The 15,122-nt window shown below is 35.9% G+C and overlaps 2 protein-coding genes across 2 annotated transcripts; both read left to right on the forward strand.

Moving 5' to 3' along the window:
• Positions 1 to 540: 540 nt before the first annotated feature.
• Positions 541 to 10,446, forward strand: LOC112566827 (perlucin-like protein). The gene is made up of 6 exons (XM_025243214.1): positions 541 to 1,522; positions 3,932 to 3,958; positions 6,157 to 6,239; positions 6,658 to 6,745; positions 9,012 to 9,216; positions 10,088 to 10,446. The coding sequence occupies exons 1-6, from the start codon at positions 1,432 to 1,434 to the stop codon at positions 10,098 to 10,100; spliced, it is 507 nt and encodes a 168-aa protein (XP_025098999.1). The 5' UTR covers positions 541 to 1,431; the 3' UTR covers positions 10,101 to 10,446.
• Positions 10,447 to 11,523: 1,077 nt separating this feature from the next.
• Positions 11,524 to 14,802, forward strand: LOC112567206 (perlucin-like protein). The gene is made up of 5 exons (XM_025243812.1): positions 11,524 to 11,794; positions 12,284 to 12,372; positions 12,942 to 13,032; positions 13,376 to 13,585; positions 14,224 to 14,802. The coding sequence occupies exons 1-5, from the start codon at positions 11,725 to 11,727 to the stop codon at positions 14,238 to 14,240; spliced, it is 477 nt and encodes a 158-aa protein (XP_025099597.1). The 5' UTR covers positions 11,524 to 11,724; the 3' UTR covers positions 14,241 to 14,802.
• The last annotated feature ends 320 nt before the right edge of the window (positions 14,803 to 15,122 follow it).

A 15,122-nucleotide genomic window follows, 5' to 3' on the forward strand; every position in this document is an offset into this window, starting at 1 on the left:
TTTCGTTCTTACCAGTTAGTATTGCTTACCTTTTCACTACTACCTGAATCTCAGGAAATCAGGAAATTACACTTTCTTTGTTTCCGTAATTAAACATGGGCAGCCACGTGTTTAAAATACAGACAAGTGTTTATCTCATGCCATGTGTTGTGATATTAAATGTCAGAGTCATGCCAGCACAACAGTTGTCTCCCCTGATTGATGTGTAGTAAGATGTTGTATCAACATATATTTCATATTATAATAAATTAGTTCGTTAACTGACAGGGTGGTAATTTAAAACAAAATATTTGCAATTGTCTGTGCATTGGTTTAAAGAGTCATGAACGATCAGAAAAAGATTTTTAAGTCCAATTTATTTACCAAAAGTTGATTTTATTCGGAAAGAAATGACCCCTAGAAAAAAAATATTCGGGAGAAGTAAAAACAGAAAAGCATGTTTACTATGATGTTTAGTTTTGTTTATATCTATATGTCTCAAATATGAAAATTTACAAATTATGCTTCATCATATTTGAACAGTTTTATTCATAAGTTCTCATTCAAAAAATTCAATTTGTACTTTACCTAATGAAAAACTATTTCTACAGACTACATTTAATGTATTTGTCGATACCTTGGTAATTATGCTTCGTAAACATTACCAGTAGGGGTGACATTGAAGAAAGTTCGGCTCAAATAAAACAGTTCTGTTAAGATACAGGCAGCAGACCACGGAAGAAAAGGGAAATAAATAAAAATCTTTGCACCAAAGAATATCTTGACAAATCAGGGGAAGAACATTTGGTTATTTTCAGAAATTAAGAGCAGAGCAAGTGTTTGAGCAGCACTCATTGTGGATGTTGTTAGAGGCGCTGATGGTCGTCATTGAACACCCGCTCCACTAACCCCCTCCTCTCCTTGACCTGCTGGTGACAAAGTGCATTGGTCCAGGACTGGGAGTAGACTGCTGGATGTGAATAACATTCAGTGATGATGCTTCCGGCAACTTTCTATCGCTTTTCTTCTCATTAAATATCTCGTCTTTCACATTATCATGTATATGTATATAGTCTTGCTAGTACGAGCACTATCTTGAGTTGCCACAGGAGATAAAGCTGTATTATTAAAATGGAAGCGGCACGAGAACCACAGCTCCTACAAACCACCTTAGCACTGCCCATCCGGGTGGGATATGCTGTATCCATACCTCATGGGGTGCCGGAAAGGCACTAAAACCAGAATTTTTTTCTATTTAAAAAAAAAAAGAGGTTTGACAACTACGTTGGGAAGAAAGCCAAGAGGGGAAGATGCTGCCGTCTGACAACATTGCCATGACGAGGTACAGCACCGTAAGATAACCGCCTGTTCCTCGTCACACCTTTACCTTACTCAAGAGAATTCGAAGCTTCAGTTAAACACTTCATGATATAAAGCCTCTGTGATATTATTATGTGTCCTGGAGCAGCAAGTATGAGGTCTGAGTTGAGGCTGACATCTACATTAGCTACTTTTGTTATGTTTATGCTGATGTTTGCACAAGGTAAGACTACAGGTGTACTACTACAATGTTTAAACCGTTGTCAGCAATGGATTTCAAATACATGAACTGTTAATATTTAGCCTTTCGGTTGTTTTGAATTCAGCAATCACTTTTTAACACCTCAAGCTATGTTATTCATCATCATCATCATCATCATCATCATCATCATCATCATCATCATCATCATCATCATCATCGTCGTCGTCGTCGTCGTCGTCGTCGTCGTCGTCGTCGTCGTCATCGTCGTCCTTATCATCATCATCAATTTTTAGATTAACAGTCATTTTAAGAGTACTTCAATCAAAGAAGCGAGAAATATAAAAGTTTACACAGCAGAAAGTAAGTGTTCTTTTCACATCTCGCAATCATCATACAATGCACCTTGTGTCCCATGTGTCAGACTGACAGCACAGTCATATTAATGTATATAATATCAAGACATATATATATATAGTTTTAGATAATCATAAAGTTATTCATTTATATATCTATATTGAGTCGGTATATAGTCTAATTAACAAGTTACTTAATTTACTATCTTTTACATTAGCCATTGCTTTAAGCATAACATGGCAATCAACATTTCTGTTTATCTTTTTATCACATTTTAAACATTTTGGCATCCATGTGTTACATATCATTTTATCATAATATGGTTTTGTACCTTTCTGTATTGATCAAATTATTCTTAGAGTTTTGTTTGTGTCATATGTAAAAGAAGATAAATCTGTTTTATTCGGTCTATTTAAGTTTATATTTGATTTTAGGGCCTTTATGCAACTTTTAAAATAGACAAATTTCATGTTAAAATCAAATTTTTTAAAAGCTTGAAAGTTTTCTCTTTTATCTATTGTTTAAGTAAGTATTTATTTTCTCCACCCATCTCCTACATAGAATTAGCTTATTTACAATAGTAATTCAAAAGTTCTTGATGTTTTTAAAAGGTTTTTTTGAAGCTAAGGCTTGTTTTTTTTTCCCCGCAGTCATAAATAATTTGAAAGCATTTATACATGTTCTAACATTAGATATGCCTATGCCTCCAGCATATATATTTTTAATTTATATTTTTCTAGTAATTTTATCCTTCATTCCGATCCAACCAAAACTGAAGATGGATTTATGTCTTTTATAATAATAGTCTGGCGGGGTTAGGTAGTAGTAACCACAGGTGTACTAATTTTGACAAAATTAAGGATTTAAGTATTGCTTCTCTCCCTAAAGGAGTTAACTGTCTGTTTGACCATACTTTGTACAACATTCTAATTTCAGCAAGCTTGCTATCAGGGTTTAAGTTTATACAGTCTTTAAGGTTATTTGTAAGACAAATACCGAGAATGCAGATTAGAGAAAAAAGCTTGCACTCCAGCTCTTATTTCTTAAGATCTCGTAGTGCTTTCCCCATTTCGATTTTGTAATTTTCGAATTTGTTTACTTCTTTAGTTGCGTTTTTCTAATGAACAGAAGTATCGACTGTCTTTCTTTCTTCTGCTATCCACCTTGCTCTGGAGAGAATCAGTACACCCTCCATTCTCTTTTCCCTTATACTAATAAGTTCCTTTTTAATCCTTTCAAGTTCATTTTGTTCTTCCTTGTTCAGCTTTTCTTTGTCTTCCACCTGTGTAATTATTTTTTCTATTTTTTCCTATTTCTTATTTTGTTTTTGTTTTTCTCACTTGCATAAACCATTGATTGTGTTCGAATTTTGTTTAGCAGTCTGAAAAGGTCTAATAAGTTACAACAAATTGTAATTCCATCAAAGGAATATTTACTAAATTATTTTTTTCAAATTGAAAAGCTGAATTTTGGTCTGTAACTTTTCTAATAACATTTGTTTATTAGAGTTAGATAAATTTATCTCTTAAATGTGATGAATTTAACTTCCGTAGATTTAAACCTCCTTTCTTCTTCTTTGTTGCTTAATGATAGAGTGATCACAGAATGGTCAGTTCGCTATCATGGGGTTAAATCCGCATCCACAACAAGATGTGAAAGTCAATCTGACATAAGAAAGTCATCTCATCTGCTGTGTTGCAGAGGCCTTTTTATATGTCAGGTGTATGGTAGTGCTTCTGAATTTAATTGACGCCAACCAGGGTTCAATTTGATGTCATCTTGTCAATGTGGTTTTCCCCTTCTTGCATTATTGTTATGCTTATAATTATGACAGTCTAGTTGAAAGTTGAAAACAACAGTCGAATAATCTCGCCTCACAATATTATCTATCTATGTACCTAGTTGTCTCACACACTCTTCTAGGTGTGAATAGAATTGTGGGTTATCCTTGATGGGAACATACGCATTACAAATTAGAATATCATTTTCTAGTGTTTTTATCACTGCTATAATGTGATTTCCTTCATTGTCTCTATAAACGCTTTTAACTGAAAATTCAAACTTGTTATCAAATAGGTATTCCCGTCGGAACGAAGCACAAAGGCAAGTGTAACCTCATTCTACAGAAATCATTGTTTCTTGTTCATGTTCAAAGTGTGTATCTTGTAACAGATAAACTAAAAAGGCCTTAGTATGTAAACAGTGAAAACTATCTCTCCTCTTACCTGTGTCACCTAGGCCCTGACAGCTCATTGAAGCTAAAATAATTGCTGAGTTTGTGCTCATGTTGAAATAATAATAAAGGATCAGTAAGCAGCACATAACATGAATTGGTATAACTTTTAAATAACAATAAGAGCACAGCAGTCAGTACAAACATTCCACAGATGAGCCTTCATTTAATGAACAACACCTGATATGTAAGTATCTGGTGGAAAAAGAAAATTGATTGAAAATTAAAAAGGCATAGCAAAGGACATACAAAGAAGAGCAAAAATAGACGAAGGAACATGAAGTTGATAATGGGATTGGCAGGGTGACATGATGCAGTCACCATTACTACCATGAGTGGTGACCTAGTGCTTTAGCCCCTGTAAAGACTGTCTAGGAAGTAGCTGTCACTTCTGTAGGTCTTTACAAACATCTGTCTGTCTACAAGTAACTTAGTAAAAAAAGGTCTTAACGTGGTTAATAACTAGTTGCTATTGCATTTCTTATGAATTAAAGTTTGTTTGTTTTTTTTAATAAAATTTTGGCTTCTTTCTAACATTACTCATATCTATATTTGTTGCTTTTGATAGCACCAGAGCATAAACAAAAGTGCTTCCTTTAGTATAATAATAGTAAACCTAAAAAAGCGATGTACTAGAAAAAAAGAGAAAGAAAAAGGAAAAAAATTGCTTATACATATACAGTATATAGGTGCTTTAGGTGTGCAATGTTTATAAGGTTTTTTTAAATAATCTCTTACAAGACGTATCGAGTTTAAATTTTAAAAAAGTCTTTATGTCACATAATCATTTTTTAAAGTTGGATTATATTTAGCTATTCGATTGTTGGATTTTTCAGAAACATTAGAGAAAAAACCTTGAATTAAAAGAGTCTATCAAGCGACTGAGATGATCCTCTTCGTTTTGTAATTCTTCCCTCTCTCTCTTTCTCACGGCTTTCTCTTGCTTCTATCTCTCCAACTTTCTGAGGAGTTCTCAATAAACTTTCTTCAGCGCTTGATTGTTGTTTCATCTTCTTGTCTGTTTACGAAGCCATTGTTTCCTACAGAGGCAGAGAAAGAGAACAGAACACTAAAAACACAACACTTGTAAGCACAGTCAGCCAACACCAGTCTCCCGATTGACCCCAGGTCAGCAGTTCACAGTCGCACGGACCCCCTCACCTTCCCACCGCAGACATCTCTCGAATCACATTATGGATTGACTCTAAATTTAATAATCATTTTAGTCCGAAGCAAAGCCATAGTATATATTTATAAGTATACAGTCCCCTGTCATGTAGAGGCCAAACATTCATCTAGCGACTAAAAAACACATTTTTTACCTGAAGTCACACACACACGTCCTTCCTCCGCCATGTCCATCGCTCACCGTCCTTACCTGTGTACAGGTGTTGTAGAGTCGCCATTGCATGTTATGTTCGTGTGTCCAAAATACAGTGTATTGAGAAAGAACTACATGAATAAGAAGTATTACCAATATCCATATTCATTCCATTTTTGTGTGCTACAATCAAATGCTAGTAAGTATAGAGTTAATACTGTAGTTAATGACATCTATGAGGCACAGAAGTAGGAAATTTGACTAATGAACTAACAGTTAGATAATTCCTCGTACTGTTCACTTAGCTTATGATGCAGGTTCTATTGTATTGTTTTGTATTGCATTCATAACCGTTTGTTTCTTGTGAAAATGGCCCACATGTGCCCTTCTGTAAAAACATTCCTAACTGAAGTGTCAGATAGTGTGGGCGGTGGATACTGGTTGCATCTCCTGCAAAATATTGTTACGAACCCAGAATTTAACTTAGACGAATTTTTTTGTTTTCTTCTATTTCACTACAGTAGCGAAGTTATTACTTTACTATAATCCATGGTTAATTTTAAAATATGTGTTTAATAGTTTGAAGTTTTCAGAAACCCAGTGACACTAATAATGCTATTATTTAGTGACATTTTTTTCATTTTAGTCATCGATATTGTTCCAATAATGTTTACGTAAGCACAGGTAGCTATTTTTACACCTGTACGACACGGGAGGATGATGTGTCTTTCTATCCCCCATCCACAGACCACTGTGACAATGGCTGGGAACATTTTGAAGAAAGCTGCTACGTGCTTATTGCAGATGAAGTCAACTACCCGAGCTCTCTGGTGACACCTTTACTCTTTTACACTTACTTGTTGTGTCCAATGAAGACTTTAAATTTAAATATAAAGTGTAGTAAAAAAGAAATTCTTTAATTCAAAGTTAAAAGAAAAAGGAAAAACATCCATCATTCGAGTTTACTAGTGAAGTGTGAAGTAATAGTTTTATTGCAATAGAACTTATGAATGCAATGAATCTTTATGAACATTATTAAAACAACTTCCGTTACAAAAATATTGACCACTGTAATTAACTTTTTTATTTCCACTTTGTTTGTTGCTTTCACATAGCATTTAAATATTAGCTAATAGTGCTTTATATAAATATACACATATATGAGCTGCTATTTATTAATATTTTTCATATATCTATAAAGTTAATCGAGTTTTCATGAAATGTTGTGTAATAAAGTTTTTTTCGCAGGATATTTGCAAAAAACTAGGAGGCTATCTTGTTGAAATCAACTCTGAAAGAGAAAACACGTTCCTTCGTCTTTTTTTTGGAAAAAAAAGTAAGAAATAGGATGTGAATGTACATTAGATACAAGAATGTCTAACAGCCTGACACTGCAGGCGAACAACTCGTGCTGGTGGATGGCAGGTGACTAGAGTTTACCTTGCCTGTGACATGTTCATTACTGTATACCTGTCTCAATGTTTTAGACTGCAAGGAATTCTAGGAAAAGTCCATTGGTCTTCTTTTATTACAAACCTCGTCTTTTGTGTCTAATGACCTCATGAAAGAAATGGTTTAGGTGTAATTTGATATCTTTGAATCAAGCGGTGTAACCACAAAAGTTCTTGTGATGTTTATGTGTTAAATTATGTTTTTGACTATCTTCTCAGACAACTTCGTCTAAGGCGATAACATTGATTCCTAATACCACTTTAGAATTTTACAATGTGTTACAGCTATAGAAATAGCAATGATAAAAAACACAAAACAAACAAAAAGCAAGGCATGTATAAATATAACCTCTTGTTCACTTCTTTCCTCCATCCTTCTCCACGTATTACCATACAATGGACGAACCACAGTATCATTTCCTGCAGCAACCTTCCACCATCGATAGTTATTAGCGAGGTTGTAATGCCCGCTAATGAAATTTGACCGGTTTAAAAAAATTGCATTTACCAATGTACAACAAAAACAACTATCTGTGATACTTTATTTGAAAGAGTATTTGAAATACATGTACGTGGTGTAAATGTTCACTAATATACATTTTGTTTTCTTGTAGTAAAAACAGCTGAAAACTGTCACTGGACAGGACAGATAGTTCACAAATCAGAAAGTAGGTGAAAAATGATACACGAGGAAAAACACTGATAAAATATATAGATACAAAAAGTACAAAACAGGTATATATATATATTATTAAAACATACATTTTACTTTCTGTTTTTTCTCATTTTTGGTTTTTTGCGTACAAATTCAAGTTAAATTGAGTAACCGGCAATCGACTTTGACATGGCGCTGAGACAACTAAACCTTTGCCTACTTAAATAAAAACCTGATTGGTTTACATTTTCGGGATTTAAAGGGAAGTATATAATGGTGGAAAAATTCCTAAAGGTTCCACTTTTTCTCCCTTCTCTATTCATTCATTTACACACAGAATGACAAACACCTGTGGTCGGCGAGTTTTGTAGGCCACGGCTACGGCCGCAGAATTTACATGTTTATTGTAATGAGCCTGTAAACAATGAGTAGCAACATCACATATATCAAGAAAACCCCTCCTCACAACAGATAAATTTGAAGGAGTGGGTCACTGTTGTTGTGAAAGTTTTCCCTTTAATACAAGTGTTTGAAGTTCTCGCTCTGTCCTCTTCATTGTCATCTGTCCCAAACTGTTTCCTCTCGTAGCTCGCTGCACTCAAACTGTTCTGAATAGAACAATGTTCTCTGTTTTCACACTTTACATTTGAAGAAAGACTAGCAGTAACAGCGAGTGGACTCCTGTCAGCAAATCGGGTTGCGGGTTACATTTGGATAACAGGGCAAGTTGAATTTCGGATTCTACCATCGGATACCATTCGGAAGGACGACAGGCTCCGTTTTACTAAACATTTGTAGACACACGGCCTCCTTAATGCGAATGTAATGGCGACAAAATAAAAAAAAAAAAAACAACAACAACAAAGGCTTTTGCTCTCTCAAGGTGTGTGATGGCGTGTGGACAGGAATGAGGCTCAAACACAGCGCTGACATCGTCACCATACTCAACATTTCCTTGCTGCATCAAGGGAACAATCGTGATGAATACCTCGAGTATAATTATTTTAACAGCATGGAATAAATCCTAATCAATTTTTTTGGGCTTTGTATTATCGAGCCACTCTGTGACATATCACACACAGGTACACAGGTAATGAAAAGTCACCTAGCACAGGCAAGGGGAGCTGTAGTAACCTCCCATCCATCAGCATGAGTTGTTGTCTCAGTTTAACGGAATGTGGTATAGTTTGTTTTGTAGTCACATCTCTAGCTTGCTTGAGGTGAAATGGATGATGTGTCATTTGTGAGTATTTACTGCACTTCTACAGCTCGCACTCCTCCTCATTCAGACTCCAGTCAACAGACAACAGCTGCTGTGTCATTGTTTGTGTCTTTTTAAGTGTCATCCTACCTACAGCTACATATTGAGACGATGTGTTTTCTCGTGTGACTATGTTAATGGCATTTATTCAGTATATTCTGCTGCATCTAGAGGCATTGAGAGAAACAGTAAACATTAACAACTATATGTCCATTATCTGTTGGTCTTTGTGTAGTGGAGAGAGTGTGGCAGGGAATAAACGACATTTCTCAAGAAGGTCGCTGGGTGTTCAGCAGGACAGGCTACAGGGTGCTCGGCACTTACTGGCATAAAGGGGAGCCGAATAATTATGACAACGAGGACTGTGCAATATTCGACTACAGGGCAACTTGGTTCGACATATCTTGCAATTCTCTTTTTCCTTTGATTTGTGAAAAACAGTAAGTAATTAATATTAATCAACGGACATTTTAAAATCATTTGTACATGCAAGAGTTTTTAATATTTATTATATTTATCAATTAACCGTTATATTTATTATTTAATAACAATTACAGCTATCGTTATGTAATGATAATTATATTTATCTTTATACAATAATTATTAAAGTAATCAATATCATTTTACAGTAAATTAACGTAAAAAAACTTTTAAAAAGTTTTATTTTACAGGTAAACTAATTGAAGATAAGGTGTCATCATCTAAATAATCAGCATGAGCTTAGTCTGGAAACTGTGTCTTCTGCTGATCATTGTTAAGTAAATTAACAATAAAATAGAAATGAAGCGTGGAGAATAAGAAATGTAATGATGCTCGAGATGTTATTTCTTTGCACGACAGAGTTCGGGTGAGAAAAAAATAGGACATGCACATTGAAATACATCACAGTGGAGCACAATCTTAGTTTAATTTCTAATAATGTAGCTTATAAATTTCATTGACATGGACAACAAATGAAATAAAACAACATTAAGTCATTTGACTTTTATATTTTATCTGAGGACTAAAAATTCGAGAGGACAAAGCATCTACATACAAGCTAATATACACCCTTCTAGGAACTTAAAAGAAGTTCTAGTGAATGTGTTTATTTTCCTCAAACTGTTTTACATTGATGCTTTATATCAAAAATCAAAAGGATGAGGAGGTGAGTGTTATTGTACTCTCATCACACAGTGCGATACAAGGAACTCACCTCTGACCTTTACATTCGTAACGGATGGTCTACTCTTCGCCAAAGTCGGCGAATGATGATAAGATTTTGTGCCGTGGGTCAGAACCTTTACATGAGCTGACTGTCATCTGTTGCAGGAGCTGGCGCTAACATTACAAAAATGTCAGGGAAGAGTGGTAAGAGGAGACAATGCCATGCAAAGCTTTGGAAGAATGAAGCAGGAAAAGCTTCACAAGTTCTCCGTCAGCACCTGATGAAGAACTGTAGTGAATGATGCCCTTGGCTCCAACTGTCTCCAGTAAAGGCTCTTAGTTCACTTGTTTCTTGTCAAGGCACTTCAATGTTGTTGTACAACTTTACTGTGATTATCGTGTCCTCGTTACATTAAATGTTTCCTTGTGATCTCACCTTTGTTTGTACGGATTTGTGTGTTGGACATCCCACTTTCTTGTGGCCAGCTTTGTGTGAAGAGAGAACACATCTCATCCCTTTCGTTGCTCATCTTTTTGTCAGATATCAGCTTAAAGAGTTTGAATACCACACATATCATTACAAACCCATTTACCTTCAACACAATATAATCTACCATTCCCTGGATTTGCGATAGAAGGGCAAGAAAGTGTTTGTTGAAAACTCAGACAGACTAAGCAAGTCCGTTCTTACAGATCAACAAAGATAAAGATATCATTTCCTCTTCTTTGCTGTCAAACAGATACACCTTACACAAAGTTAAAATACAGTCAATACACGCATGAAAATATTACAGTCGCCAGAAAACTATATACCAAGGCTTATATGAGAAATTTAATAATAATGTATTATTATTAAACAAAAACTGTATTTTTATTTACAACAACAGCACACTTGTATAGCGAATACAACCAGTACACAAGAAGAGACATTAACTGTTGCTCACTATACTATCGTGAACGAGACAAGATTTATTTGTCCAAGCTAGATATCCCCTTTTCGCTCAGACGACGACGACAAACGCACAACTTGTACTAAAGACAACAAACGAAATGTATATACACTTATACATCTTAACAAGATGTATTACACTTATACATCTTAACAAGATGTATTTGTCATTATTTATACATGCACAACTGTTAAATCCTACTGTACACATTTAACTCCTACACCCTTAATATCTAGCTGCTACTTCTTATACCTAATCTTCTTACATTTCTAACTTACTAGTGACTAGAGAGACAGAGACTTGGACGTACACGAGCCACGAGACAGAGACTACAACATCTGTGGGGTGTGAGGGCACTGATCCCATGCTCCCAGTAATCACAAAGGGAAGGAGAGATTCACTCAAGCATGTGAGACAGAATGCAGGCAGTTCATGTGGCCTGACAGACAGACAGACAGACAGACAGACAGACAGACAGACAGACAGACAGACAGACAGACAGACAGACAGACAGACAGAAAGACAGACAGACTTGTGGTATAACTCAGTCAGGTCAAGGGAAGGGTAGATGGGTAAAGGGTGGGGCAGTCCCACCCGCTGCTCCAAGCTGGCGCTGGCACTGCAGTGTGTACAGTACCTGCAACATTTGGAAGGAAGAAGACGAGACCTTATCATCATGTCGCTGCTTTGACGGAGTATTACTGACAACTTATCTTCAGATAATCTTTTCACAAGGTCACATTTTATCTTTATTAGTCAACCGACGACAATAATTGCATTTCCTCCTCTCCGGTAAATGAAATATTTGAGTGACTGCCATCGGTACTGTCAGTGCTGAGACTGCTGCAAGAAATGTCAGGAGCAATGCTGAGGTCGTCTGCTGTCGTCCTCATCCTTATGACCATGCTTGGGTTGTCAGCAGGTAATATCACTGACTGATACTTGTACTGAGGACAGTTCACGTGCACACTGTTAAACTGCCAGTCCTACTGATACATCATAATCATGTCATTGTTGTCAATCTGTTTGTGCCTGTATGCCAGTGTTGTACTACTACTAATAATAATAGTACTAATAACGTGAGTTGTCAAAGAAAGGCTTAAAACTCGTCTAAGCTGCTGTCCCTCGGTAGGACATGTTGGTCCGACTCGGCCCCAGCGGCACAGCGCGGAGTAGGTCCAATCTGTCCGACTCCTCGGCAACCAGACAACCATGTTTTGATGAACATTCATAACATCTTTTTATTTATAATAACAACTGCTAATATTTACGATTTAAATGGCTCAACATCGCTGATTTCACAGACTCATCCTACGCATACAATGCTACGACAGTTTGTTGACTGATGAGTCTGTTCTCATCATCGCCACTGAAATGTTGCTAAAGTTTCACATGAAATGTTGTTGTACAGCTGCAGACAACTGTCCAGCTGGCTGGCGTAAGTACAAGCACAGCTGCTATGTCTTCATCTCCGAGTTTCTCACCTATGCAGAAGCAATGGTAAAATGCATATTTTTATTGTTTGGATTAAAAATGTCACAGCACTAATAATACATATCTGAAGAAAGAAATTTTACAGATGTTGGTAGCCTTATATTAAAAACTACCAAGAATAAAAGAAAAAAAAGGCATATACTCACCACAAAGAAAGAAATTGGTCAATTGTTTGAGTAATATTTTAAATTCAATAAAAGAACATCCGTCACAAACTGGAATTAATATTTTAAAATAATAGGTAAGACAGTAATAATTGTACATTTTATGTCGATTTATAGTATATCTAATGTTTCACATGTTGGCCGTTCACTTCTCCTCAGATTAAATTAAGCACTCAGAGCAGTACAGGAAACTGTATAAACTGTTTGCTTATTTTAAGTACGATACCGGTTTTAGTCTAACATTGTAAAACACAATTTCGTTTATAATTATCGATAGTGTGTGATACAGCACAGTAAACTGTAGCAAGTAATGAAGAATATTGTTCAAAAGTGATGCTGTTCTTGTAACTGCATTTAATCTCAAGTTTGCTATTACTAATAAAAATTGTCAAAAACTAAATTTTCAATCAGCGAATCTGCAATATGCTCCGAGCTGAAATTGTAGAAATCAACTCTGAAGAGGAACACTCTTTCATTGGCAGTCTCCTGGATTTAAATAAGGGTAGGAAAAATTCTGCATACTCAATTGATTATGATTAAAATACACACAAATTATACAGAAATTAAAAACTAACATGACAAAAAAACCTTTGTTTAAGTAATGTGAAGTCAAGAATTTAATTAGTGCATTGCTAAGCGAAAAAAATCGAAATGTCAGCTCAGAAAGGCCGCCAACGGACATCATTGGGAAAACAGAAAAAAACACAAACCAGTGAAAGACACCAAACCTGTGAAATAGGCCTTTTGTCCTTCTGTCTGGTGTACCATACCATCACCTTCACCTAACACTAAGCATCATCTCATATAAAGGATATAATCAGGTTGTTAATGATATTTGTTTACAGCAACTCATATGTGGATCGGAATGAACGATCTAATTCAGGAGGGCACGTGGGTATCAGCCAGCAGTGGAACACCAGTGAACTTCACTAAGTGGATGAATGGTGAACCAAACGAATTTCGTGGGAAAGAGGATTGTGCAGATTACCAGACCCACTTGAGGGCTTGGAACGACATTACTTGTAGTTATAAACACAAGTTCGTCTGTGAATCAAGTAAGATGCTGTAGCCTCCGTTCCTTCAATTCTTGTCACTATAATTCCAGACATGAATCTTTCAGTAGGAGGACAAATAAACATTAAAACATACCACAACCGATATTGTATTAATCATGTTGGAGTTGTATATAAAAAATGATTAAAATTTTTAAAGCAACTTATTTTCAAATTGAAAGGAACGTTTTTTGTAAATAATTGTTGTAGACGAGCCAGGAGTAAATAAAAGATCAGCTTCCAATTCATTGTTAAACTCTCACCAGTCCTGGCACAGAGTGGACTTTGGATAGTTAGCATCAATTAGCAGGCTTTTCTTAAGCTTTATTGTTGATGTTTATCAGCCACCTGCTACACAAAGGACAGTTTATTTTGCTGGGTCACATGGGAGGTCACATGTAAAGTCCACTGTCCACCGTGCATGTTGGTTTTGTGATTTACCAGAGACATTTTCAGAGTTCAATGAGGCATTGGTTCTGGACTAGTTTTTGTTTGCCGGCTACCAATGACGAATCTGGAATCCATTTAGCATGAATGGATTTGTACTAACTTGCATACATAATACTTGGTAACACTATTACTAGCGTTGATGTCCAAACCTGTAGAAGCATTACCGTAACATCAAGTAATTTCTCTGACAGGATATACTGAGAAGTGAACCCAGGCAGCGGCTACAGACTCGGAGGTTGCAGGGCCATTATTTTATTGTAATTTATAATTTTTTTTTAATTTACACCGACTTTAAAGTAAACAAAATAGCCCACCAGAGCTCTAGCATCTCTTTTGTCGTGAGCGATGCCTCTTTATAGAAGGTGAATTTGTAGAGGAACTCTTGATGATCAGAAATAAGAGTAGAAAGACTAGCAGTGGGTAAGGTCAAAGAAGCGTCTGATTACAATCAGTCATTGATTTCATCGATACATCAATGAGGGGAAAGCTGAATTGAGGTTGCCAATAGCTTACTTCCTTTGTCTCCGGCAAGTGGAAACCTGAGTGGTTAGAGCTCTGGCATCGGAAGTGACAGCGCGCTGGTTCAATACCCGAGTAGCGCAGAAAACTTTGCCCTGGTCATGAGAAGAAAGAGGTCTTTAACACCTCATCCCACAAAGACCTTTAAAAGCTAGGGAATCACCTCTCCCTTTTACTCCCTTTCCCTCTGTAATTTCAATACTGTTGTTGAACGATAATTTAACAATTTTAATAAATGTTTTGTACTTGGCTGTTTTGTCAGTTTTTATGAGAAGTCGATTGTGTGTCTGAGTAGCACTTTGTGATGACTACGAAATGACAACAGTATTTGTATATCTTTGAATCAAGCAGTGTAACCACAAAAGTTTTTGTGATGTTTATGTGTTAAATTATGTTTTTTACTGTCTTCTCAGACAACTTCGTCTAAGGCGATAACATTGATTCCTAATACCACTTTAGAATTTTACAATGTGTTACAGCTATAGAAATAGCAATGATAAAAAACACGAAACAAACAAAAAGCAAGGCATGTATAAATATAACCTCTTGTTCACTTCTTTCCTCCATCCTT

This window comes from Pomacea canaliculata, linkage group LG6 (assembly GCF_003073045.1).
Source record: "Pomacea canaliculata isolate SZHN2017 linkage group LG6, ASM307304v1, whole genome shotgun sequence".
Lineage (NCBI taxonomy): Eukaryota > Metazoa > Mollusca > Gastropoda > Architaenioglossa > Ampullariidae > Pomacea > Pomacea canaliculata.

What these genes read in the sequence shown, in the direction of transcription:
- LOC112566827 (XM_025243214.1), top strand. Translation starts at nt 1,432, where the DNA reads ATGTGTCCTGGAGCAGCAAGTATGAGGTCTGAGTTGAGGCTGACATCT. An exon ending in TATGCTGATGTTTGCACAAG is followed by an intron (nt 1,523 to 3,931) that starts GTAAGACTACAG and finishes GTTATCAAATAG; the next exon opens with GTATTCCCGTCGGAACGAAG. An exon ending in CGTCGGAACGAAGCACAAAG is followed by an intron (nt 3,959 to 6,156) that starts GCAAGTGTAACC and finishes CCCCATCCACAG; the next exon opens with ACCACTGTGACAATGGCTGG.
- LOC112567206 (XM_025243812.1), top strand. Translation starts at nt 11,725, where the DNA reads ATGTCAGGAGCAATGCTGAGGTCGTCTGCTGTCGTCCTCATCCTTATG. An exon ending in CATGCTTGGGTTGTCAGCAG is followed by an intron (nt 11,795 to 12,283) that starts GTAATATCACTG and finishes GTTGTTGTACAG; the next exon opens with CTGCAGACAACTGTCCAGCT. An exon ending in TCACCTATGCAGAAGCAATG is followed by an intron (nt 12,373 to 12,941) that starts GTAAAATGCATA and finishes ATTTTCAATCAG; the next exon opens with CGAATCTGCAATATGCTCCG.